The sequence below is a fragment of the Kryptolebias marmoratus genome, linkage group LG15 (assembly GCF_001649575.2).
Source record: "Kryptolebias marmoratus isolate JLee-2015 linkage group LG15, ASM164957v2, whole genome shotgun sequence".
Lineage (NCBI taxonomy): Eukaryota > Metazoa > Chordata > Actinopteri > Cyprinodontiformes > Rivulidae > Kryptolebias > Kryptolebias marmoratus.
Window position 1 is genome coordinate 28,205,963 of NC_051444.1, and position 27,514 is coordinate 28,233,476.

Consider the following 27,514-nt stretch of genomic DNA (forward strand, 5'->3'; position numbering starts at 1 on the left):
TAGATCATCTTATGTTGAGAAATGACAGAGTTGTAGCCAGTTTGATAAAACCTTGAAAATAATGTCCGGATCTCATGCTCAGCTGCTACTACACAAAACCTTAGCTAAATATCTATAAAACTGACTAAATTTGAGCAGTTTCTTGCGTTTTCTAAGTGCAGCTAGCTGTGGTGGCCATCTTGAATTGAGTTGACTACAGTAATCAGTTGTAGATGTACATCCAGTGATTATTTTCTGAAAGTTTCATTAAAATCTGCACGATTTTATTGAACATTTATAACACAAATCAATAGCAGTAAAATGGTACCCTCAAGTTTTAATTTTGTCTTGACTTCCTTTTAACTACTTAATGTTATTTAAAACTGAAACAAGTCTTTCTCTGCATGATAAGCATCATTTTGCCTCAGTCAAGTGACAAATAGCTGCTGGGTGTGAAGAATTTTGACATTTACGGTATAACTTCATGAATGGGCTGAGGTAGCTTTGTGGTCAGTGTTGCGGTCTTGTAATCCTGAGATTACCCAGATTGCACCCAGCCTTTAAAAATTGCCAAATCTTTCCTGCAAGATAGCTTTCTGTGGCAACTCCTGAAGAAGAGCGCAGCAGAAAAGCCAACAGTATAATTTTTTGAAATTAGAAGTAACATTTGATAAAAGGTTATTATTTCAGTGGGCAAATCACTGCTGCCATTTGCACAGTTAGCAGTCTGTTGGAGTAATGAAGCATTTATTAGTGAAGTTTGTTGACATGAGAAAACTTAGTGTAAATATAGTTCATACAAACTGTTTTTTTTGTAATCAAAAGGTTTTTTGCATTCAGCTGGGGAAGATACAAGAACATGTTCGAAGATAAGAGAAGATTAAAGGGTTGTGCATGTCTGCAGTAGAGATTTTATCAGTAAATCTGCATTCTGGGTTTTGTTTTGTTTTTGTTTTTTTTAGCGGTGGGAGATTTTCCACACTGCTCCAGAACCTCGGCCCAGAAAACTCTGTGACGTTACTCGTGTTTGCCGTCACCGAACATAAGATCCTGATCCACTCGTTACGTCCAGCAGTGCTGACCAGCGTAGCTGAGGCTTTAGTGTCTGTGAGTTCCTGCATTCACTCTCAGCTCCACCCAGGAGTGTCTCCATTTTGACATTTTATTTAGGGCAAATGTAACCCGTCAGATCTGTTGTTTATTCAAGCGAATGATGTTGATTGTTGATGCAATGTAAATCTAACCTTATCTTTCTTTCATTTTTAAGGTAGCTTTATTTCACTAACAAGTTGTCATCATTGAAATAGTTTTCATTTTTCTCCTCTTCCTCAGATGATCTTCCCTTTCCACTGGCCGTGTCCTTATATCCCCCTGTGCCCCCTGGCTTTGGCCGATGTGTTGAGCGCCCCCTGTCCATTCATTGTGGGGCTGGACTCTCGATACTTTGATCTTTACGACCCTCCGCCGGATGTGAGCTGTGTGGACCTGGACACAAACACCATCTTCCAGTAAGCACTGTCCTAAAACCTTTTATATTAAGGCTGCAGCTACTGAGTATTTTTAAAACTCTACCATCTCAGTCTTTGATTAATTCAAACATACATATGCTTTGCTGCTGTTTGTTTTGCATCTTCAATAAAAAAAACTACTTCTCCCCTTTCTGCTCACTTGTGCACATACATATGCACATCACAAAAGATCTATTCATGTATGTAATTTATTATTTATTATTTAAAAAAATAGAGGTTTTTTTCTAACTTCCTCCATTCTTGGTCTCTAGTGATGAATATGTTTTTGTATGCAGCAGTGACTTTAATACAGCTCGTCACACACAGCGAACATAGAGCTCCAATATATTTTCTTTTGCTGGATTTTTTTTCTTACTTGAAAAGCTTCTAGGTCGTCAGGTCTGAGTTTAGAAACCGATCCAGCGGAAGAGGTTATTTTTTTAGTCAGACTCATTTCAAAGTCAAGAAAATTTCAATTTTCTGGTGTGTCAGGTAAGGTCACAGCATTAGGGTGGTCTGAACGCTGATGGTCATGTTGATTTTAGCTACAACCTCAATAAGTGCCTCTGCTTTTCCAGCAATGAAGATAAACGAGCCCTCACGTGGAAGATCCTGCCAAAGAAAGCCTGTAAGAACCTAATGAATGTGCTGAGTAATCTCCACCAGCAGCTGGTTGACGGTGAGTACTGACCTGATTTATGAACTGTTACAAGGCGTCACGTTTAGAGTACAGTTTCAGTAAATATTTTTTTTAATTTGTATGTCTCTGTGCATAAAGAGAAGCTGTCAGGGGTAAACAGGAAAGATTTAATCTATGACATAATCACCGTCTTATTTTAGGCCTCTGCGTAATGTCAGGTTATTTACATGATATATTTATGGCTAATAGAGAATATGTTATGCATCATTCAGTGCCTGTATGTTTTTACAACTTTTTCTCATTCAACAAAACTAAAGTGAAAAATAATCCTTTTCAGGCAGAATGTCTTAATCATCCGCTGCCCTTTCGGTGGCGCCCACTGTTGTTGTCAGTTTTCTTTGCTATTCCAGACAGATCCTCGCTGAGAGGCTATTAAAAGCAGCTGCTTACTCATCTGTAGTAATTGAATAAATGAATTTTCTGATTCAGTGAAGTTGAAAATCTCCCAAGTTGCTGCCAGAAGTGCTGATATCCATATGGATTCCAGAAGTTTTAATTGAGAGTTTTACGTCCTTTTGACTTCTGGAAAAGAGGATGAAAACTTGAGGGTTTTTAAATGTAATTAAAACTGTTTTTTTTTTTTTTGTTAATCACCATTTGACATCGTAATGCCTTAAACTGAAGCACCTCACTGGCATTTGACTTTGTAGGAATTCGGCTGCGGCCTCAGTTACCAGCTTCGACATTGAAATAAAGCTCGAGGTGCTAACATACAGTGTTTTTGTGTTCAGGTCAGTGCCGGCCTGATGGCTTGCTGGAGCTGAGCATGAGTAATTCACAAGAGCTGAGCTGTGGAAAGAGTCTCCACACGCTGGAGCTGGAGATCCAGGAAGCCTTTCTGCGCTTTATGGCAGCTATTTTAAAGGGTTACCGCTCCTTCCTGCGGCCCATCACCCAAGCACCTTCAGAGAAAGCCACAGACGCTAGCTCGCTCTTCGACTTGCAAGGTATCAGGATTATTTTGGAGCCAAACTCTTTGAAACCAGCGCAGCATGTAGAGTATTATTTAAAAGTCAGAGATCAGAGTCACAAAGGAAACAGCCTGCATGTATTAACTCTGCTCTCCTTTTCCCCAGCAGCCTCTTCAAAGTCCTCACACAGGAAACATAACAAGTCCCTTTCAGTTTAATGAGACAGTTTCTCTCTGGTTGCTGGCCAAAGTTTTCAGCCTTGAGGAAAGCCTAAAAAAGAAAGTACAAAAACAGCATATCAAATTTTGAAACTGAGAATTTTTAGGATTTGTTTTTATAATTTTTGCTAGCTGTACATTTTTTTAAAAAGCAGAGTCCGTTGCATGTGCACTATCACATTTTTAACAGTACTATAGTCCTATTCAGACATGGCACTGTGGATCTATTTTTGGTGATTCGACTGCAAGTGGACGGCTTTGATTGAAAGCATTTAAACCTGACATATTTACAGTAATTATCTAATTTACAGAGCTCAGTGTCAGAGCAAAGACTGAAGAGTTTAACCTGTAAAAATCCAGTGTGCTGATTGTTGTCAGCTGTTCTACACATTGTAACATTAGCAATGTGTTTATTCTGGTAAATATGCAAAATAATACTGCAATAATGACTCAGCACATTATAGCTTACAGTGACCACAGGGATTCCAGTCAGCTCTAAAGAATCAGAACAAACAAACTAAAGAGACTCTCTGTACCTCATCTTGAAATCTTGAAAATTCCCGCATAATGGTCCTTTTTATTGACAAGGACTCTGATAAACAGTTTATTTAAACTTTTAGCCAAAACTAAACAACCAAAAAAAACTTTGTCTTCAGAATATTCCCAGGGAATTCTGTGGAAATATTTTAATCCGCTGGTAGCGGGGCAGTTTTTAATTTTTTTGTCTTATCCGGACATGTCCACCTAACAGCTCTGCTGCTTGTGTGGGGTCCCATCAGTTCAGTAGGAGGTCCTACAGTAAGGATCAGGACGGATTGTGTTCAGACTACCAGACGTATGTAGACAAAATAGGTCCAGACCATTTCCAAAAGTGATTTGAGCGAAAATATTTTCAGTTCTAATCAGTGTTGTTCACACCAGTATTTAGTGCTGTTCTTCTGCAGTCCAATCACTCAGGAAAGACTTTAAGGTCAGGTTTTATGACTTTAACCGCTCAGGCCTTTTTTGTAATATTTTGAGTTTAATATTTTCTGTGTGACAGGCCTGTGCTGCAGACAGACCCCAAACTATTTTGTTTTGGAGCTGTATTATTAAGACATGAAGAATGTAGTTTTGCATCATCTATCTGAAATAAACACGACCTCAGAGAAAACGTGTCCTCTGGATGCCAACATATTTTCCCCTAAAATCTGTAAAATATTCAGCTGTATTTGTGCCACAGATGTACGGATTCTGCATGGCTTGTGAACTAAGGTTCCTCAGATTATATGTTGGCTTTTGAAGATTGTACTAACAAGTCAAATTGTCCTTTTTTCACTTAATGGAAAGAATCTTCTAGATGTTTTTTTTAAAGCTTTTATTCATTTTGTGACCTTAGATTATACATGTTTAAATTCTTGCAATTTTGTGTCTTTTAAAAAGTGGAGAACTGCTCCCATTTTTACTTTTGTATGACTCATCTTAGGTATTTTACTGATGTGGTTCAGATTAAACCAAAGTAGTCGTGAGACGTTCCACCATCTGTTACATTAGCTTGAGTATCCTTGTTGATTTCACTTAAACTTTAACCCAGTTAACATTTTGGGGGCGTATACTCTTTTGATCAGAAGTCGTCATCATGGACTGTAAAAGTTGATGCCAAAGTCTTGTGGCAAGATTGTGTTACCTCTGGAGATCTGATTACCTGCTTAATTTGTTCATTTTAAATGAAACATTTGGGCCTAAAGGATAATTGTTTGTTGTATACCCCATTATTTCTCATTTCTTGCATACTGTACTGTTCTCCACATATATCAGGATGTTTGTAAGCAGTATGTTACAGATTATTGTTTTTTTTTTTTTTACAGAGTGCAAAAGTTTCTTACATCTATAAAGTACCTATACGGTGCAACAGCTCTTCCTGACGGTCTAAAACATTTTGTTTGTGTTCTCTTGGTAATATTTTTATTGCAGTCACAGTATTCTGTCTCGTCTGTGCTGGAAATGTGAATGTGTGACACTTGTTAATCTTTTGATAAGTTCTTGTTAGCGTTCATAAATTAATACCTACGTTTCTTTTGAATCAAGGTGCATTGACATTCACCGCGGTTCTTACAGTCATAAAAACTTTGAAAAAGTATGGAAAATTCACTTGGTATGATAAGAATGTCTTATCATAGCTAAAAGACAGATGTAGTTTTAATTCTGAATGTGAATTAAAACTTTTTTTGTCTTATTAGTTCTAACTTCTCATGGCTTTGATGTTTTGTACAAAACCTTAATGCAGCAGTGAATAAAGCTAACACCTACTGAGCATTTTTGCCGCTCCACTTGCAGGAGGTTTGGTGAGGATAAATGATGGTCCGAGGTACGAGCGGCCATCGTCCTGATTAAAATATTTATCAGCTGCAGGAAGTATTTAACGTTCACCTCTGACCAGGGAGTCTCTGACCATCCTTCCTGCTTTCTGACAGTCAGTAGAGCTCGACCAAGAAAGCTTTTTACAATGTTCGTGCTCATCCCAAAGTGGCCATTACCCTAATGACACTGTGTTATCCAAACCAAGACAAATGGAAGGTACACTATCTATGTGGAATGATGGAGACTTTAACCACAAAAATCACAAACCTTTGGAAAGTCTACTATTTGTTCTTGTTTCTGCCCCCCAGTCTCAGCACATACAGTAAAATCAGCTCTACTGTGTTTAAAACTTTTTTAATTGGTTTCGCAAATTATTCTAAGAAAATCTAAACTCTCAGCAGAGGAATATTACTATGATTTTCAAAGCCTCTCCATGTAAATATTTCCTGTTTTCAGGCTTCTTGAAGAGCCGGGACCGCTCCCACCAGAAGTTTTACTCTTCAATGACCAAGACGCAGATGTTCATCCGCTTCATCGAGGAGTGCTCGTTTGTGAGCGACAAAGACACCAGCCTGGCCTTCTTTGACGACTGTGTGGACAAAGTGAGCTTTTATGTATTTAAAGATTTCTAGATTTTGAAAATTTAAGTTTCTTAAAAAAAAACTGGAGGATTAATCCTTCTGTTATTCTTTAATTCCTGGTTTTCTCTTAGATTTCCTAAATGTTGCTCATTTAGCCAAACTTGCAACTCTTTTTTTTTTAAATTTCTGCTTCTCAATTTTTGTGCTTTTCTTTCTCTTTTTTTTCTCCTGCCTCCTTTTGCAAACAGCTTTATAATTCAGAACGGAGTGCAGAGAAAGGAGGCAAGGTAAGTCTGTTATCATTATCACCTCTTCTGAATCCATTTTGCTTCCAGATGTGCAAATGACCAAATCAGTTTGAGTGAAAATGCATCTGACAGGTAGTCTTCAAGACTTGTTTTTTTTTTCAGACAACTTTTGAAACTGTTCTAGGTTTGTTTGTTTGTTTTTTTTACACCTCTTCCTGATCCTGTCATTTGATTTTACTCCACCTCTATTTAAAGCTGTCTCAGCTTTCTTGGTTTTCTGAATTTTTAATGTTCATTGGGACATTCACTGCATGTGTTGGATTTGCTGCCACAGCAGTTTGTCCTGGGATCGTGAAAACACCATTTCACATAAAACCTAAGCGTACAGTTTTCTGCCGAGATCCTTGCCCTCTATTTTTCATGAGTTTGGTGAGTAAGGGATTTTAGAGCTTCAGTGATTTCTGATCCTAAATGTTTCTGTGACAAGCCTTAGGGATGCTGTAGATGGATCTCCTTTGCTCCATTGGCTGCATTTTGAGTAGTTTGACCTGTGTTTGGGCATAAAGGTTAAATCTGATGTAAAGTTCACACCATTTCTGGTCTCCTTCAGTCATGTCTGTGGGTCACTGGTTTTTGCAGGTGACATTTGTAACTCTGAGACTGACTCAGCTCTCATCTTCTGGCTGTAATTGAGATATATCTGAGGTGAATGTGGAGCGTCCTGTCCTTTCTGTGTTTCCGACCTGCAGTGGGGTGCTTAGGTCTTCTCATTCTCTCTCTAAGTGAGCTCTACGGGCGATTAAACCTTCAGATTTGTGTTTTGTGAGCTTTGGCTGCGTTACATTACTGCCTCTATTGGAAAACGCAGAACTCAAGCACAGAAATATAAGATTAAAATGCATTGATCCTTGAGGGAAGGCGTTTTGGTGAAACAGCAGAGCTAATTGAATCTAGAAGGATCACTTGATGAAGAACAATTAATCTTACTCACTGTGTTGGTCAGAAAGAATTACTCCACTTTGTTCGCTTTAGCAGCTTTATTCCGCCATGCACAACTACAACTGAATCACCTCCACCGCCCCCACCCACGAGGTAAAAAGGACATCACAGTGCCCCCTAGTGGACTGGTGTACAATATAACCAAAAGAACTGTAACACACTGAACTGATTGACTATCAAAAACTTGGAAGTTATTTGCATGAATGGACAAAAGTACAACTAATGTTGGATATATCAGTAGATGAAAACCACTGGGGGGTTGTGGTTTATAATAAAATCCAGTCTATTATGTTTCTTAACCAATATTAACAGAAAATATGCTTCAAATGATACATCTTTAACAGCACCTGACATAAAAACAAACTACAATGAATGGACTTACAGTCGCCTACCAAGGCTTTGTTTTCAGCATGTTATCAAATAAAGTTTAATACCAACTGGGACATTCAGATTGCTGGGGGGTTGAAAGACCTTTGGGTGGCACACAAGCTTTATCTTATTCTGGTTAAAGATTCTTTTACACACACTTGAACACAGATCTCCTGTAAGACAGAAGAGATAATGGTTTGTTAAAACACTTGAATAATTTCTCATAGATAGATAGATTTAAAAAGATAAAAAGATATATTTTTTATGTTTGGCTCATAAGCACATTCAGGAGTCAGTCAATTCTTAACTGCATGTACATAAAAACACAAAAACAAAACACTTAGAATGAGCATTTTATATTTTGAAACTGTATACCTTAATGGTACTATAATTCAAAAGCTCTTGTAAGAATTGTGGAGATATTAATTAATATTACAAAAAGGGTTCCCATTTTTTAACAAAAACATCATCTTTATTGTGCAACCGGCATGTTAAGTATAATCTTCTGCCATTATGTCTTGGAGGGGATTTATTCAGTTATCCAGTTCAGGAGGAGCCATTTTCTAGCACAGAAAGTTAGCATTCTGTAGAGCACATACGTCAGAGTCAAGGCCCGCGGGCCACATCCGGCCCGCGAGAAGGTTTTTTACGGCCCCTGGGATGATCTTGATTTATTATTAGAACCGGCCCGCAGACCGCAGCAAGCCAGCAGCCCGCAGATCTTTTACACGCACCAATACTACATTTCCCGCAATGCAACGGTGACGCACCGAGCAATAGGCTGCTTCATTTCAGTGTTTATTAGCACAGCAGTCGCCAGCATAACTGTAAAATTAACTTTCAGATACCCATCAAAAATGGCAAAAAGGAAGGTGGACACTGAGAACCGGGGGTTTCAAACAAGGTGGGAGTCGGAGTATATGTTCACGGAGGTAGCTGGAAAACCTGTGTGTCTTCTGTGTGGAGAAAGTGTGGCGGTACTGAAAGAGTATAATCTGAGACGACATTATGAAACGAAACACGCGGACAAAAACAAGAATATGGACATGGAACAAAGGCTACAGAAGGCCGAGGAATTAAAACGAGGCCTCAAATCTCGACAGGCTCTGTTCAAAAAAGCCAAATCACAAGGCCAGGCTGCTGTCAAGGCCAGTTTTATTTTGGCAGAAGAGATCGCTAAATCAGCCCGGCCATTTACGGAGGGGGATTTCATCAAAAACTGTATGATTAAAGTTTGTGACGAAGTTTGCCCAGAAAAAAGGCAACTCTTTTTAAATGTGAGTCTGAGCAGAAACACCATTGCCGAGCGAGTAGACCAGTTGTCCATCAATCTAAAAGAGCAGCTTGTGAAAAAGGGAAAAGATTTCATCGCATATTCCTTGGCTGTGGATGAGAGCACCGACATTTCTGACATTGCCCAGTTGTCAATTTTCATCCGCGGAGTGGACTCCAGCCTAAGCGTGACAGAGGAGTTTTTGGCTTTACGTCCTATGCATGGCACAACTACGGGGCATGATTTGTATGAAGAGGTGTCAAGATGTGTAAATGAGATGGAGCTGCCTTGGGAAAAACTCGTGGGTTTGACAACCGACGGAGCACCTGCGATGTGTGGACACAGGAGCGGACTGGTGGCGAAGATACGGGAAAAGATGCAAGAGGAAAACGCGACAGGTGAGCTGGCAGCTTATCATTGTATCATACACCAGGAAGCGTTGTGCGGTAAAGCCTTGAAAATGGAACATGTAATGAGCATCATCACACGCGCAGTTAACTTTATCAGAGCCAAAGGTTTAAATCACCGCCAGTTCAAGGCATTTCTGACGGAGTTAGAAACGGAGCATGGTGATTTGCCTTATCACACAGAGGTGCGATGGCTAAGCCAGGGAAAGGTGCTCCAAAGATGTTTCGAGCTTCGTGAGGAGATTTGTCTGTTCTTGGACAGCAAAGGGAAAGACACAACACAACTCCGAGACGAGATGTTTCTGTGTGAAATGGCTTTTCTGTGCGACATTACGAGTCATCTGAATGCAATGAACTTGCAGCTGCAGGGTCGGGATCGTGTCATCTCTGATATGTACAGTACAGTGAAGGCATTTAAAACCAAACTGACTCTGTGGGAGACGCAGATGCGGAAAGAAAATTTGAGCCACTTTCCCAGCTGCCAGACCATGAAAGAGAAGCTCTCTACCAGTGCGTTCCCGAGCGCACAGTTTGCTGATAAAATAGGTATGCTTTCCGCTGACTTTCGACGCCGATTTGCTGACTTTGAAGCACAAAAAAACAGGTTTGAACTGCTCGGTAATCCATTTGCTGTTGACGTGGAAAGCTCACCACCAAACCTCCAAATGGAGTTGATTGACCTCCAATGCAATGATGCACTGAGGGCAAAATATGCGGCAGTGGGTGCTGCGGAGTTTGCCCGTTTCCTCCCCGACACAATGCCCCAGCTGCGCATCCAGGCTGCTCAAACGTTGTCTATGTTTGGCAGCACATACCTGTGTGAACAACTGTTTTCTTTGATGAACCTGAACAAAACATCACACAGAAGTCGACTTACTGCTGAACACCTTCACTCAATTCTGAGGATTTCCTCAGCTCAGAGCCTTACCCCGAACATTGATGAACTTGTGGAAAAGATGGGACACCACCAAGTATCACCCTCAACCTCAAACAAGTGAACATTACTGTGCAATCACATATTTAGAGTTTTTACTCAGTTCAAGTTTAAAAGTTAAAGTTTAATATTTGTTTTCACTGCATGTTACTTCTCCTTGAGGAAAGTGTTGTTTTTGATTAATAGATTTTTGCACTTTATTTTATTGTATTTCAATCCAATTATATTTTAAAAATATTTCAGTTGAGTGGATGATAGAAAATTGCTATTATTTTTTTCTTTGAAGTAAATTTAGCCCACTTTTGCTAAAATAGAAAATATAGGCTACTGATGGTGCCTTGAATAATACAGGTTTCTTTCATTTAATGTTCATGTTATGGGGATTTTTATATAAAGGAAATTTGTCTTTTGTGTCTGTTGAAAATTAAAGATTACTGACAGAGCCATAAGAAAATATTGCTTTATTTATCTGATCATTTTGGAATATATTTGTTAGGTTTTCAGTAGGTTCAATTAGGTTCACTAGACTATATGCGTCATTTAAAGTAATGTCAATGAACATTCGATCAGTCCGGCCCTCGGCTTGTAGCTAAATTTTTTATTTGGCCCTCCGCCCATTTGACTTTGACACCCCTGCTGTAGAGCTTTCTTTTATATTTATCACTGATAATAGTATCAGTTTTTCCAAGTAACAGATAAAGGGAATTATTATTTAAATTAACATAGTTCCTTTTCCCACAATTCCTTCAAATAAGTGGTTTTCCCTGCATTAAAACATTTAAGAACATTGTAGAAATTACTATCAGAGGTAAACGATTTGCTAAAAAAAGTCATAGCTTGATATGTCCTAATTCAGTGATTCCCAACCTTGGTCCTCGAGGAACACTATCCTGCATGTTTTAGTTGTTTCCCTGCTTTGACACACCTGATTTGAATGAGGGAGTGATTAACAGGCTTCTGCAGACAGAAAGGACCTGCTGAAAAGCAGAGAAACAATGAAAATGTGCAGGATAGTGTTCCTCGAGGACCAGGGTTGGGAACCGCTGTCCTAATTAACCAAAAGTGCTGTGTCACTCCTGATAAAATCCCTAACATGTAAGTGCTTTTAAAAAGTCCTTATTTGAAACATTGTATTTTTAAATTAGTTGATTAAATGACATCAGGGTAGAGCCTTCCAGTAGATCCTGTAATTTTGATATTCCTTTATCAGCAAAATTTTAAAAGTTATTACCCATTGTTCCAGGTAAGAAATCAGGGTTATCACATATTGGACAGAAAATAAAAGTAATTTGTGACCTGCCCTCTGGTTTTCTGATGGTCTGCCATGCTTTAGCCGTGGCTAACATAATTGGATTGATACAGACAGATTTAAGGGTCTTTGCTTATTTATTTATTCATTTTAAAAAGTAAAGATTTCAATGTACAGTCAGACATAAAACTTTCTTTGTCGATTCAGAGCGAGGTGGACTTATCGATCACACAGTCAGCAACGACAAGCAGATGAACAGAATTGGTAGTTTCGAATATCTGGGAGGTCAAGACCCCCCTTCTCATGACGGGCAGCATAACATGCCTATGTAGAGGCGTAATTTCTCATGTTGAATTTTTGCACACAAAAAATTATTAGGATTTCTCATATTTCAAAAGTTTAATAATCAAACACATCTCATTTCAGCAATGAATTATGTTTTTCTTCACAAGCCTTAAGAACCTACGTAAACAATCTGAATAACTGATTAGACGTCCACAAGAATCAAGATTCAGTCAGGTCAGAATGAACCTTTTTCTTCAGGCTGTAGTTACATCATAAATAAATAATTAATGCTACCCTAATACCAACCAGCACTTCCTATGGAGTTCAGCTGATTGAGTCATTTGATACACAAACCAACTTTGTAAATGTCTGTGGTTTTATCAGTAATCATAAATAGCAACTGTTCCTAATTAACTTTTATGTCCTCAATAACATTTTTCACGACTTCCAGACATCCACCGCCCTCAATAACTGAGATCATTTTTTTGCAGCAGGAAAAGAAACATTCTGAGAACAAAATGAGAAGAGAAAAACTGCAACTTAAGCAAGCTGGTCGATCTCTATAGGTATTCTTTTCTTTATTGTCAGACCTGTGCAATAACAACTTTAACATTAGCTATACCATCATCATCTTTACTTGTTACAGCTCTTTTGTGGTTTCCAGTCATGGCATTTTGGCCCAGTATGAGTCTCATTGTAAAGTTTTTTTCTGTGCCTATCAGCAGGGAAACACCCAGAACACTGTGAAGGGCACACATTTGCGAATGTTTTACAAGAAAGTAACAATAATCTGAAAAACTTGTCTCAGTCGTTATTTAAGTGGTTGCAGATGTTTTCCATGAGCTTCTCACATTTGATCCAACTTTCATCATTGTGTTTAAAAATGAGCTCCAAGAAACATAGCAGAACATGATCTCAGGTTTTAATGTTTTACTAGACAAAGAAAAGAAAAGAAAAGTTTTCTTTAGACTTGAGACACATTTAAAAACTTTGATTACAATCAGACTAATGAGTTGAAATTCTGACCTTTAACCCTCCTGTGGCCTTTGGGTCGAATGGACCTGAAGTTACAAGAGCTTTTCTTTCTCTCTTCAGTTATGAGGACTTCAGGAGGGTTCTTTCTGTACGACTTCTTTGAGTTTGTAGAACTGTAGTCACATTACACAATTATTCCTGCAGAAAATGTATGATTTTTGTGCCGGGAGGGCCCCAGACTGCACCGACAGTGCTACAAATAGCTGCTGCTGTGGCTATTTGTTCTGGCATTTAACAACACAATTTTATGTAAATAACTGTCATGCAAAATTGACAGCATTGTGAAGATTTATAAAATAACGTTTGCATGAACCACTAAAAGATTTTTGAGACTGGAGTGGTTTTAAGACGGCAGCGATCCACTTTGATCTTGACCCCACTCAGACTAGCTGTTAGCTCATCAGTCTGTTCAGGTTGTTACATATTATCTATCTACCAGAAGTAATATATTCATTCAGATTCTTTCCACACAGCTCCTTTTTCATAGATTTGAAATATTAATTCAACTCCTCATGTTAATTTTCTCATACTCATAAAGCTCAGACCACTTCCTTGAGATTCCCAGGAAGTCAGAACAAGCTGCCATGTCAGCGTAGCTGCAGGAAATCTTTCTACCATTAATCTAAACACTGAGGAAATTGATAGATAATGGTGTTCATTGTTTTTAGTGTGGAATTTCTATATTCTTCATGTGCTCAAATGTCTTAACATTTGTGTGTATCAGCATCTCGTGATCCAAGCAGCATGGGATTAGGAAAGTGTCAGGACCGAAATCGATGTCAGACCAAACTGCAGTAAATGCAGTCTGTTGCTTGTGCTGTCCTGTTTGATAAAAGGGAATTCCTCAATCAAGCCCTGCATGTCTCCGACTCCTCTTCAAAGCTCCTCATCTCCGAAGAACCGTCTTTACAATTCCTGACATCACCTTTAAAAGCTTCCACCAGGGAGTGGCCATTACGTGTTATCTTCTGTATTAGGAGTCACATTTGGGTGTTCACTGTTAGAAAGTCAGATTGACAGTAATTTAATGTCCCGACTGAAGTGATTACAGGCTCCTGTGCCTCGTTGTGTCCCATTTTTAACACACAAATTCACTGCTGGAGCCATAATTCATATGAAAGCCTTTTCACTCCCATGGATTCTGTTTTCCTAGATTATCTTTAAAACACACTAATTTAATGATGCATTTTAGTCCAGTGAAAAGCATTTTTTTTCTCAAAGAATAAACTTGCTGATCACGCTGACTCATCTTTTTCAAGGTAATAATTTGGATTTATTGTGTCTACATGCTGACTGGACAGTTAACCCTGTTATTATATCATTCATGGCCGAATAAATCTACTTTTTACATTCAATTATTAATGTCTAACATAGTCTTCGTTTAACATGCACTCACAAACCACAATAAAACTTTGAATTTGATTTATGTTGTTTCTCAAAAGGCCATTTTACATTTAAAGTATTTTATTTCACTTTAATTGCCCTTAGAAGTGCTGTTCAGTTTTCTGTGGATTGTTGAGTGTTTTTATAGGCTAGACTGGATGAAGAGCTTATTCTGAATCCAAGCTTGGATTTAAAATATGTTTGGCTTGTGGAGTTTGAATTACATTCATTTTCTGCCTATGAATGGTGTAAAAAAAGCCAATAAAAGAAAAAGACGAAAATACAGGGTTTAACTTGACCTGTTTTATCAGGAAAAGTGTAAGTTAATGAAGATGGAGGATTATATCTTATCAATAGTAAGCAAGTAAGTTGTTAAATATGTTGTTAAACTTCGTTATTAACATTTAAATATCAAGATAAGAAAACACCATTGTGTCCAGATAAGGGCCAGTTTCCTGACAGGAAGGGAAATTAATCTGAAAACCAAATTTATAAAAACAGCCGTAATCAGAGGTTTATGTTATTGAAATAATTCAAAGCTGTTCCCATCTCCAGGTTTGCTGCCCTCAAGGTTTCTGCACAAGATAATGTCACAACATTTGTCTTACTACAACAGGTGTTTTTGTGTTGTGAGGTTAGTTCACAAAATATAGTTTCCTGTAGTCCCATTACAAATTGAAAGCGAGATAAAGTTTCTGTTTTTAGTTGCTGGTTGTAAACTTGCATTATCCTTCAATCATGGTCCATCTTCTCAATCGAAAAAGTGGAAGTCAAAAGGGGCAGCAGCTGTGTTTGAGTTAATAACGGTCACTGAAAGCAGTTTATGAGGAAAATAAATCCAAATTTACTGTCTTATTTGATGGTTTCACATCGTTGTTATCCAAGCATGTCTGTGTATTAAACACCACTTATAGTTATTATTTTTGTGTTCACTAAGAAGGAAAAGATTGAAATGTGGAGCTGTAGAGAAATCCACCACCACCACACTTGTAATGGGTCGTGAGGTGAACGAGAGGCTTTACTTCTGTACATCGTAGACGTTTACTCAGAGCTGGATTTAAAGTTTTCGTGTTTAACTGACTGAGATCTATCTGACGCTCACATGGATTTATTTAACATTTTGGATCAGCCGTACTTTTCATTGTAGTATCAGGGCGTGCAGATACAAATGTTTTGGCTGCAAACTGTCAGTCATAGATGGGCATGATTCAAAAGTCAAAGTATTCAGTGTTACACAGGCCTTATGAGCCAAATGGAAATCAAAAAGTCAGTTTATCTGACTGGATCTTACTGGACCAAGAATATCCTCCGTTGGAAGAAATCACCTCCTTGTAGTTTAGGATTCTGCCTTTTTTTCCATCCTAGAAGGTGTATTAGTCTTTATTAAAGCCTGGTGACATCTGTTTATATTTTTCCTTTTGTCATTTCTAAAGCTGTGTTTCTGTACCCATATTTTAAAACTCAGATGTTCTACATACTGTATGTAAGTGACTTGAGTTTAACAATTTGCAAAGGGATGCTGCAGAAGTGGAGGGAGTATCCCTGAGGAAGAAACAAGCACATTACCTCTGGAAATCTAGGTCACTTGTCAGATTCCCTTATCTATCTCAGATTGACAACTTCAACGCTGTTTAAAACCATTTTCTGAGAATTTTAAAAGGGTAACGAAATGAAGGTTTTGTGTTGCTAAATCTCAACCACACAAATCTTAAAATACTGTATTTACTCACATCCTGTTTTTTGAGAATATTCTCACCTGTTAGGCTGAGAAAGATGAAGAGTCAAAGTACTAAAACCTAGATCTCTCTGTTTATGTTTTTTTTGGTGCTTTATTTTCTGCAGGTGGACAGTGACAGGGCGGAGGAGACCAGACTGATAGAGACAGATGAGTCCCAGCGCAGTGAACACACAGTCTTCATCACACCTCCAGAGCTGCCTCCATTACCTGATGGAGAGGAACATCCACTATGCTACAGGTAAAAACTGCACATTTAGAACCGTCACTTTGTTTTAGGTGATTATATTTACAAAACTTGTCTCTGTCATCTTGGATAGATTATACATTTATATATATTTATATATATTAAAGGTTCTCATATATATATATATATATATATATATATATATATATATATATATATATATATATATATATATATATATATATATATATATATATATATATATATTCTCCAAAAATTTAGCACTCAGTGTACAATACAAATCACATATATTTTGTTTGTGTGCACTGATCAAATTTCATCTCCATAACTAATAAATACATGAACATGATTGATCTGCATCCCTCAGATATTATGATCTGTCCCAAAACACATTCAGACCCTTGTCTATAAAAGCCAGTTGCATTAATCTGTCTCTTTATATAAAAGTCTAACTTGGAACACCGGCTGCTCTATCAGTGTAACGTAATAAACACAGGAAAGTTATGTGTTTGTTGACGTGTGATGACAAACAGCTGATTCTGCCTATTTTCAAAGTGGCTCTGGTTTCTAAGGAAAAGAAGCAGGGATACTAAGGAGAACTGTACCACATCAGGTAATGTAACAACTTCCTAATGTGTCTGATCTTCATCAGGTATGATGGCTTCCCAGTGTTAAGTCTTGACTTGTTTGACCCTGTGGAGGGCCTGCGGACGCCATCCTCTCGCCTCGCTGCCAGGCACAGCTGTCCCACCAGCCCCGCCCCCATGTTTAGACGCACCAAACAGGTGAGAGCAGCCGGAGCCTTTAAATAAAACACACAATTTGATGATAATGAAGATTTGTCTTGCACCTTATAGTATCTCCACCAGAGGTTTCACATATTCTCAAACTTAACTCTTCAGCGAAGACACTTTGTCTACTTTTTATCCACAGGAAATTAAATCAGCTCAGAAGATAGCTAAGAAGTACTCATCCATCCCTCAGCTGTGGTCCAAGTGCCTGCTCCGTCACTGTTACGGCCTGTGGTTCATCTGTCTGCCGGCGTACGTGAAGGTGTGTCACTCCAAGGTACGGGCGCTTCGCACCGCTTACGACGTCCTCAGGAAGATGCAGGCAAAGAAGCTGCAGCCCCCTGATGAGGTACATCAGTTGTTTCACACCGATTCAAAAAACACAAAGGCATTCTTCGTATTTGTTGTTTTGATACTTTAGCTTCATTGCTTTAGGCAGCATTCAGTGGTTGTTTTCTTTTCTACTTAAGTTATCCCACATGAATGTACACAGGTCTGTTACCGGGTCCTGATGCAGCTCTGTGGACAGTACGGCCAACCTGTCCTGGCTGTCAGGGTCCTCTTTGAGATGAAGAAGGCCGGAGTTCATCCAAATGCAATCACCTACGGCTACTACAATAAGGTACCTGTATAGTAGATTATGTGACAGTATTGATAACAGTAAAGCCAGAAGGTCTTAGTGTTGATGTATATATTGTAGCTAGTTTGACCAAACATTTGCTTTGCATTTACTGTACATAGATAATGATAAAAAGTGCAGTTCACTAATACACAGTGCAGAGTTTTATACAGACACAAATAACAATATATAAGATCCAGGACAAGTGAATATATTAATATATATTGTATTTGGTATAATTTTGCATTCACCATAAATAAATGGTAATAATAAATGGGGCGGCAGTGGCTCAGGAGGTAGGGGTTCATCCTGTAACCAGACGGTTGCCGTTTTGAGCCCCCGCTCCGTCTGTCTCAGCTGTTGTGTCCTTGGGCAAGACACTTCACCCGTCTTGCCTACTGGTGGTGGTCAGAGGGCTCGGTGGCGTCAGTGCGATGGAAGCCTCACTTCTGTCAGTCTGCCCCAGGGCAGCTGTGGCTACAGTGTAGCACACCACCATCAATGTGTGGATGAATGGGTGAATGACTGAATGTATTGTGAAGTGCTTTCAGATCCTTGGACTAGATAAATGGACTAGGCCATTTACCAATAAACTTCAGAGTGATACACAAATACAACTATGGCAGCTAATCTGGTTCTGTTGAAGTTTGCAGGTGAAGACCCAAGGATGCAGACTCACATCCTTGGGAATGATGATGGGAAAAAAAGATTGAATTAAATGAACAAAAACAACTAAAGGCTGACATGGCAGCAAAATACAAAGTACCAGTAGAACCTTGAGGAAAATGGGGGCCATCAGACAGAGTGTGACCACAATGACTGAGTGAGGATTGAGTGACTGAGGGAAAGTACTGAGGCTAAATGAAACACTGGGGAATAACTGAACACAAGGAAAATACAGAAAATAATCATCGCAAGAAATAACTATAATTACAAGAGAATAAACCCTAAAATGGACAAAATAAACAGAAAAAATACAGATTGTGAAAAATTAACACATTTTTGAAAGGCTTTTCAGTGGAATACTGTGGACAAACATGTCTGTGTTTAATGAAAAACATCAGGTTCAGTACAGGCTTGACTCTCCTTCACAGAGGGTTTTATAACCACTCTAACTCTAAAAAAGTCCAAAACACCTCACGTGTTGGCTAAGTCAACAACCCACAGCTTTCAATGATCCAAATGACTCACAGGATTGACGGCTGGGTTGGTGGCTTGCATGTAACTCCCAACAACTCTCAGGAGAGAATGACCCAGCAGCAGCTTATGAGCCTGAAAGTCCGTATTGACCAACTTGTCAAAAGGGTGTAATGTAAAGGACTCAAAGTGTAAACAGCTGGGAGACTTGAAATGAGAAAATTTAAACTTTCAATGATGAAAAACAATGAGGCTGAAAATAATTAATAACAGAAAACATAGGAAACAAACAAGGAACCATAAAGGCTGCTACATACTCTGCAAAAACACGGAAAATTGTCCAACTTGTTCTCGACACAACATCTTGGCAGAACCTTATTTCTCATGTGATGTCCAACAACTATTATGTTATAGGTCAGAAATTTGAAAAGGGCCATGGTTAATGCGGAAAAGAAAAAAATGTTGACTGACATTCCTGCTTTTTACCCTGGCCTGGAAGTTTGTATAATAGATGAGGACCTCCCAGGAGTTCTGCACTTCAGCTTCCCATGAAGTATGAAATGTCCTGGTCAAAGCAATCTTGTTCCTGCCACCTCAAGTAAACAAACAATTTTCTCTGCTCTTTCAGAGAATGTAACAAGCTTAGGGCATAATGAGGATCTCACAGAACAGGCCCATGAGAGAAAAAAAACCAGTATGCTGGAACACTGAATGAATGAGAACTGGGAGTATAAGTAGCCTGGAGGGATGCTTACAGAGTGAGTGGAGGTGAGCTTAATAAGCAGATACAGTCCTGCTCCTAAGTGCTGGGAGATGGTAGATAGTGGAGCTGAGGGTAATAATGGCCAGCGGGTGCATTCCTTTTCAGTCAGCCTGGCAATGACCTGGCTAGAAGTCATGGCAAGAGAGGAGTTCCTCTCCTAAATGGAGGGTAAAGCATTTGCCAACAGAGAAGGTGTTGCCCTAAATCATTGTTGACCTATCACAGCAGTCTACAGTAAGTTTATTATATCACCATTAACATAAATTTGCAATAGAGACATAAAAAGAACACAAATTTCCTTCTGGTTAACACAGAACCCGTAATTGACCATATTTAGCTGATTTGCTGACTTTGAATACATTTGGATCTCAGCATCAAAGCAACTTTGTTTTGTTTACATCAGTCATGTGGTCAAGGAAGGCGTACGCTGTGTTTGCCACTGGATCTGAGCTGATGCACGATTTAAAATAAAGTGGAAACTCCGCCCACCTGGTGACCGACTTTGTCAGGTGGTTTGCAAATAGTGTGAAGCCAGTGACTCAGAAACCAAACTGAAAACACACTAAACACGAGAAAATATCAAAGTGCCACAAAGAACAGCAAGACCGAATAACTACAAACACAAAACCATCCAGGATCGTGACACAACTTTAGTAGCTCCAACATGCGTGATGTAGAAGAAATTAGTGGTCATTGTTTACCATTTTAAGCGCTTCATCATTTTATTTATATTGGTGGAGCTCTCAAGATGATTTCTGAATAATATTGTATCTACAATAAAGGGGGGCTGGGATAACTTGGTGATCAGTGCTTCGGTCTTGTAACACCGGGGCTGCAGGTTTGAATCCAGGTTGTAGAAATAAGGCCATCTGGTGTAAAAACAATTGCAAGTTTGCTCACTATGGCAACCCCTGAAAAAGTGAGCAGCTAAAAGAAGTTTTATTGAAGCTTAACTCATGTTTGTTTATAAGACCAGCTTTGAAGACTGAATGATCTATGAATGACTGAGTCCAGTATCATTGTTAGATTTTTTTTTTCATGATTTGTAATTGCCACATGGGTAGGTGCATTTAAATGACTGCAGCACTGAACTCCATGGCTGGTACCCAGGAAGCAGTGATGCCTTTGCAGACACTCAGCTTTCTGATGTAAAGAAACACTGGCTGCATTTGCAGTCAGCCTTCAACTTTGTACAACATTGTGTGCAATCGCTCTTATGTCAGAATGAATCAAGCCTCTATTGTTTCAACCTGTCCCTGATCCATAAATTGGCTGTCAGAGACGAGGCCACAGTAAAGGTTGGTAATGTGTGCTTTAAAACATCAGAGGATCTGAATTCATAAAACTAAGGCTGGGAAGTATCATGTTGAAGTTTCCAGGATTCTTACTGTGACACAAACAGTTTTTGCTGCATGGGATTTTTGCAGTTTCTTTGGTTTCCTTTCATGCTTCTTTATGTCTGAAAGCTAAGAATCAAAGGAAGGATTTGTCTATGTACCTATGACTTTATTCTGGTATTGATGCCACTCCCTTACCCTGTAATTTTCATGGTTTTAGTGTAATGAGTTTTTAAAATGATCGTTTACTGACAAAATAAACTAAACTAAATAAACAGTCTTTTATGATCATCAGTGATTTAGAAAAACAACAATGAAGATGAAGCAAAATAAAGTCAACAGTGACACAGTTGGAGAAATTCTTGTATTACAGTAAAAACAGTAGCTGTTTTTGTAAACAGCTATGCAACTAAATTGGGGATTAACCTGATGGTTCTGCAAGAAATCAGTTTGATAACACCTTTTTTGGAAATGTTTATGAACAACAAGATGGAGGTTTCTGTGAATAAAAATAATAAATGCTAATTAATTAATGTTTGTACTTTTCATATGTGTTAATTAAATATAAATATACGTTAGTTCAGATTAAAAAATAGAAACATGGAAAGAACCAGACCTTTTGTAGACATCTAACTAACAGATTATTCAAACTCACTAACACAATAATAGTTGTTTATTTATGCTGAAGAGGCACACAAGTGTAAAACTGCCATGTGAAAGTTCCAGGAAAGAAGATATTTTCTGGCCGAGCAGAGTTGTAACTTTGCCTCTCTGCATCTTTGTTGTCCACCTCCTGTATTGTCCGAGTTGCAATTAGGAGCAGCATGACCGCACCTGTGAGCCGGTTTGTTTCTTCAAGCATCTGTACAACTGAACCAGAACTTGGAAGGTCCAAACATTGCAAATATTTCATAAACTTCAAAACCTCCGTCACCGCTGGTGTTCACCAAGCACCGGTGACCACAGGCCACAGCTCCTGGAAGCTGCATCTGCAATACAGGCCTTGAACATGGCTCATTTGGATTCCATGTCCCCGACTTCCCAGAACATGTGGAAAACTCTCCTGGAAATGTGAGTTGAAGATCTTACGAACAGGGGCTCTGCCAGACGTTCCCAGTTCACCCTCACTACTCGTCTGGGTTTACCAGGTCTGTCCAGCAGCCTCCTCATCCACCGGATCCAACTCACCCCCTGAGTGTCAAAAACATAGAGCCACAAGTCTGATGACACAAATATAAAATCGATCATCAACCACTGGCCTAAGGTGGCCTTGTACCAACTACTCTTATGGACCCTACGCTTGAATAAGGTGTTCATTATGGACAGACCATGCAGAGCACAGAAGTCCAATAACAGGACACTGCTCGGGTTCAGATCAGGGAGGTTGTTCCTCCCAATCACTCCCTTCCAGATAACTCATTGCCCACATGGGCATTGAAGAGAGAACAACAGAGTCCCCAAAAGTAATCTGAACTGCTGTTTGGTGCGTAAGGATAAACAAAAGTCAGAACCTTTCCTTCTGCAGCTCAAAGCCGCAGAGAGGTAACCCTCTTGTTCACCGGGGAAAACTCCAACACCAAGGTGCACAGCCGGGGGCTTGTGAGTATCCTCACACCCACCCAATGCCTCTCTCCCTTGGTGACTCCAGTATTTTAGTGTCTTGTTTGACTATAACATAAAATAGCTACAACAGATGTTAGGTATTCCTCGTCACTGGATGCTGACTATAAAGAACAGAACTAGCTGGGTAAATGGATAAATGTATTACCTGGTGATTTATCAAGATGTTAGCAGAGGAATAATTTCTGACGGCTCTGCAGAGCTGGTTTCTGTCCCCAGTTTCCCCATTTCCTTGTCGTTTTATTAAATTAACCTTATACCTTAAGATAAATCTTTTTCTTAATGTAACTCAGCAGAAAAAGTATTAAAAACACTTCCCAGAATGGAAGACTGTTCTTTAAACAAAGGCCAAACTGCTGCTCAAAGTTTCAGATTGAAAACTGGAGTCTAAAGTTGTTGCTGGTTTTACCCTCAAAAGCAAATTTTTTTTATATCATATTCCTGTTTTCGTGTTTCTGTTAATCTTTAAAAGGGAGTGTTTATAAGCGTCATCTGTTATATTTCTTCAACCACAAACTGTGGCTTTGTTGTAGTTATTTTAACATTGTTCCCAACATCAACAGAGGCAGCCTTATTTAAACTGGCCCACATTATCAGAGCCTTTATTTTTATTTCGCTCAAATCGAAATGTTGAGCTGAAATGTAATTATGATTTTTCAGGAGCGATGCACACATAAATCCAGACTCTTAAAACTCAGTGATTTGTTTACGAAACGTCTGAACGTTTTACTTTAAGAGGAATTTAAACTATAAAAGCGTCAATGAGGTTATTTTTTTGCTCCCCGGACATCTCACAGAAATATTCTCACTTTCTTCCTCTGCTCTGTATCCAGGCAGTGTTGGAGAGCACATGGCCTTCCAGCACTAGAGGTGGATACTTTCTGTGGATGAAGCTGAGGAATGTCATTCTTGGAGTGGCGCAGTTCAAACGGGCTCTACGACGACATGGACCCCTCACCCAGAGTCCTCTCTCAGGTAACCGAGTAACACTGCAGCACTGAAACGCTAAACCAGAAGATTTCTTATTTTTGCACACACTGTTATATTTATAAAACACATCAAATCTCATACACAGCTGATTTCAGATTGTAACATCATTTTAACATCTTTTAATCACTTTTTCAACTAATCGGTTTAATCTCAAAAGCAGTTGTAAATGCTGCACAGTGATAAAATGACACAAGCGTACAAAGCCTCAAATGTAGTCACTCAAACAAGGAATGTAGTGCCAAGGTTTTATTTGGGTACATATACAGTGGATATTTAGTTTATTTTATCACTTTACATGTGAGTAAACAGGTTTTGCAGTCAGTAAGATATTTTTGCATTCAAGTGTGAAATTTGTAAATTTGGATTAGGATAATTTGAACTACCTGCTATTAAGTTCCCATTAAACTACTAGCTGAGTGTTGTTTATGGTTTAGTATTTTTAGTATTTTCTGTTTTTCTTAAAAAACAGAAGCTTTCCACTCTTTTAAAGTCCAATTCCTTCTCGTGGTCCATCTAGCTCTGCATCTTCAAAGTTCTCATTCATAACATTCGTTTCGATATCTCGCTATAGGATATGCCCCCTCTACGTATTTCTCAGAAGCATTTATGTCATTACACCAATCCTGATTGCCTGATGATTGTGACACCTGCATCACCTAACCTTTAGGTAGCTTGCACTACGACGCAGCACCATTCAAAGACCTCTTCTCTTCTTTGGTATTGGCACACCAGCTAATACAGTTTCTCCTTCCATGTTCTTCACACCAGTCGGCACAAACTTATTTTCGGTTAGCAAGTCGGTGACCAAAATGGATTCCGCTCCCCCTCACGCCAAAGGACGTGGTGACTCGGAGGCTTGTCTCTGCGACTGTGGGAACAAAATCTCAATCAAGGATCCACACCAGGTGTGCTCGACCAGCGTTGGCTGGAACACGCCCGCCTGGCGATTGAGGTTCCCGGCTCATGCCGCGTCTGTTCTTGTTTCACCATGAAGAGACTCAGAAGACGGCTAGCATGCAAGCTAATCTCATTCCCCGCTCGCCTGCCTGTTATCATGCTGCGTCCTTGAAGTCAACCGGTTTTCCTGGTGCAGGTAGGGCCGACAGATGTGACGTTAGCCTGGCCTGTGAGTGGTATAATTTAGATACAGTGGGGCTTCCTCAGAATGTGATTAATACCATTCAGAGTGCTATGTCCCCCTCCACTTGGTCCTTGTATGACAGTAAGTAGAAGGCTTTTGAGGAAGGGTGCTCTGAGAGGGGGCACCTCTCCTTCCAGTGTCCACTTGGGGTAATTTTGTCATTCCTGCAGGAGTTGATTAACTGTAGAGAAGTCTGTTCTTTTGTCAAAGTGTACTTGACTGCTATTTTAGCATGCCATGTGGGCTTTGAGAGGATAAGCCAGCATCCATTGGTGGGCTGTTTTGTGAAGGGGGTGTGCAGGCTTCTTCCTGTTTTCAGGCCCCTGGCTCCCCTGTGGTATCTGGCAGTCATGTTAGAGCGCTTCTCTGGGCCCCCATTTGAGCCTTTAGGGGAGGCTGACTTAAAACGTCTGTCTCCTAAGACAGTGCTGCTGCTGGCCTTGGCACTTGCTAAGCATGTCAGTGATATCAATGCACCTTCTGTAAGCCCCTCCTGCACCAAGTTTGGTCCTGGTGATGTCATAGTTTCACTGCAGCCCAACCTGACTTTTGTGCCTTAGGTGGTGGGCTCATTTTGTCCCAATATGCTTACAGCCTTTTGTCCTCCGCCTTTTTCTTCACCTGAGGAACAGCAGTTAAACAGGCTTTGTCCTATCCGGGTCCTGGCGGCCTATTTGGACAGGACTGCCAATTTTTGGAGAAGCGATCAGCTCTTTGTGTCTTGGGCAAAACCTCATATGGGCAAGAACCATCACAAAGCAGCAGCTCTCCCATTGGATTGTGGGAACAATTGTCCAAGCATATACGAGTCGGGGCCTTCAGGCACCTGTGGGCCTGTGTGCCCACTCCACTCATGGCCTGGCTGTGTCCTAGGCCCTGTTTAAAGGGGTATTCACGGCATATGTGCGCTGGTGAGTTGGTCCTCTCCATTTGATTTTACTTGATTTTATAAGTTGGATGTCTCTGTTCCAAGTGTGGCCTCTGCCATGTTAAACCCTGGGCCTCTGCTGGAATAGGAGGGCATTTTTGAGTCCTGCTGGTTGCTAGAGGTAACCTGTCTGGTAATACGGGAGTCTCTATATCCCATAGTGAGACACTGAAATGAGTGCTAGGAATGAGAACTATAGGTCACTTGTGTAACTCCGAGTCTCACCTGACAACCCTTCTTGCTGGGGCGAAGTGAGAAGAGGTGCTTACTTTGAATGGTGCTGCATCGTAGCTTAAGCTATTTAAAAGGTAGGTGATGCAAGCGTCGCAATCACCAGCCAATCGGGATTGGTGTATTGAAATAAATGCTTCTGAGGAATACGCAGAGGAGGCGAATCCCATAGTGAGACATCTCACTCATGCTACTCTGAAAACCAGGGTTACGCAAGTAAACTAAAGTTTTAAAATCTGTTTAAATGAAGGAAATGTTAATACATGCCCCAATGCAAGATAAAACATAAAAACCACGTTTTTATTTTGGCGCCTTTATGTAACTGAGTTCACAATACGCTAATGCTAATGTTATACATCAAACTAAGCATCACAATGTTTTTTTCTTTTGCAAGTGCAACTCATTTCTCATCATTTCAAAGTGTATTTCATTGTTATTTTTAATGCCCTGCCTCTTCACTTTACGTGACAAATATTCCCCAGGTGTCATTATTGGAGCAGATACAAGTAAGGTTCAGTTTAAGACATGAAATATAGAAAACACCTGGGACTTTACAGTGTATAATTTTGTAGGGACTTCAGTCTGCAGGGTTAAAGAGAAGAAGTAAAATGAAACTTTTTCTCTACCTGTGTGATTGAACTCGTCTGCATGCCGGTGAACACCTGCACTGCATGCTAATCCCCACCTTGCTAATCCCATTTATTTATTTTTTTTGTTTTTAAGATTGTCACCAGAGTTCAGTGCTGATTAACTGTGAAACACAACATTGTTCCAGTTGAACGCACTCATCTGCACACACCACAAAAACACCGACTACAGAGGGATTTCTCTTCATTATTTGCTTTGTGTGATTTATTTATACATGACAGATTGTCTGAGCTGTTGTGTGCTGATTATACACTCTCTACGTTAATTATTAATTAGAATTAATCAATTGTAGGTGGAGCACTTGTATCAGCCATTTTCTCCTTATTATAATTTACATTTGAAGCTTTGAAATTTTTTATGTCCTTCTGAGGGAATATCCGGAGGCTGTAAAACCTAACAGAAAATTAAATGAGTAGTGTTGAAAAGCACTGAGATGATGCAGTTTGTTTTGAAGAAATCTGTCACATACCTTTTTGCTGGATTTAATCAATTAATGAACCATGTCTGCCTTTTCTGGACTGGAAGGCTTCATTTTCCAGAAGAGTTGATTTGATGAGTGTACTGTCACAAGTTGGACAAATATTCAGCCTGTTTGAAAAATTTCTCCTAAATTGTGCCTTTTTTTTTCTTTTAAATTTACTCCTGAAAACATGGAGATAAATAGACTAATAATTAAATGTTGTGTTCTGCTCAGAGTAAGCTTATCTTTGCAGATGTTGTCCAGTACAACTCGTTTGCACAGCCACAGAGGTTATTACACCTGTGCTTTAACTACTCGTCAAATCAAATGTCTGCTGTGGAACAATAATGAGCTTCACCTCTTTATCTGGATATTTGCACTGACACAGACTCAGAATATTAAGTGTTGTTCACGAGGAATGACTCCATTAAAGTTGTTCTCTGCTGAGCTTTTTGTGTTTATACTGTAAGGGCTGCACCTGAGCAGT

At 39.4% G+C, this 27,514-nt stretch overlaps 1 protein-coding gene across 4 annotated transcripts in view; it reads left to right on the forward strand.

Annotated features, from left to right (window-relative positions):
• Positions 1-27,514, forward strand: part of LOC108242129 (C-myc promoter-binding protein) — an 88,985-nt gene that overhangs the window by 42,340 nt on the left and 19,131 nt on the right. For 3 of the 4 annotated variants that reach the window (XM_037979968.1, XM_017426769.3, XM_037979969.1), the window contains exons 9-19: positions 942-1,086; positions 1,312-1,487; positions 2,066-2,166; positions 2,919-3,134; positions 6,113-6,258; positions 6,486-6,524; positions 16,262-16,395; positions 17,015-17,147; positions 17,296-17,502; positions 17,647-17,775; positions 23,463-23,604. In XM_037979968.1, coding sequence (XP_037835896.1) covers positions 942-1,086; positions 1,312-1,487; positions 2,066-2,166; positions 2,919-3,134; positions 6,113-6,258; positions 6,486-6,524; positions 16,262-16,395; positions 17,015-17,147; positions 17,296-17,502; positions 17,647-17,775; positions 23,463-23,604 — 1,568 coding nt within the window. The remainder of the gene's footprint in view (positions 1-941; positions 1,087-1,311; positions 1,488-2,065; positions 2,167-2,918; positions 3,135-6,112; positions 6,259-6,485; positions 6,525-16,261; positions 16,396-17,014; positions 17,148-17,295; positions 17,503-17,646; positions 17,776-23,462; positions 23,605-27,514) is intronic. The other variant, XM_037979970.1, reaches the window with a different exon arrangement.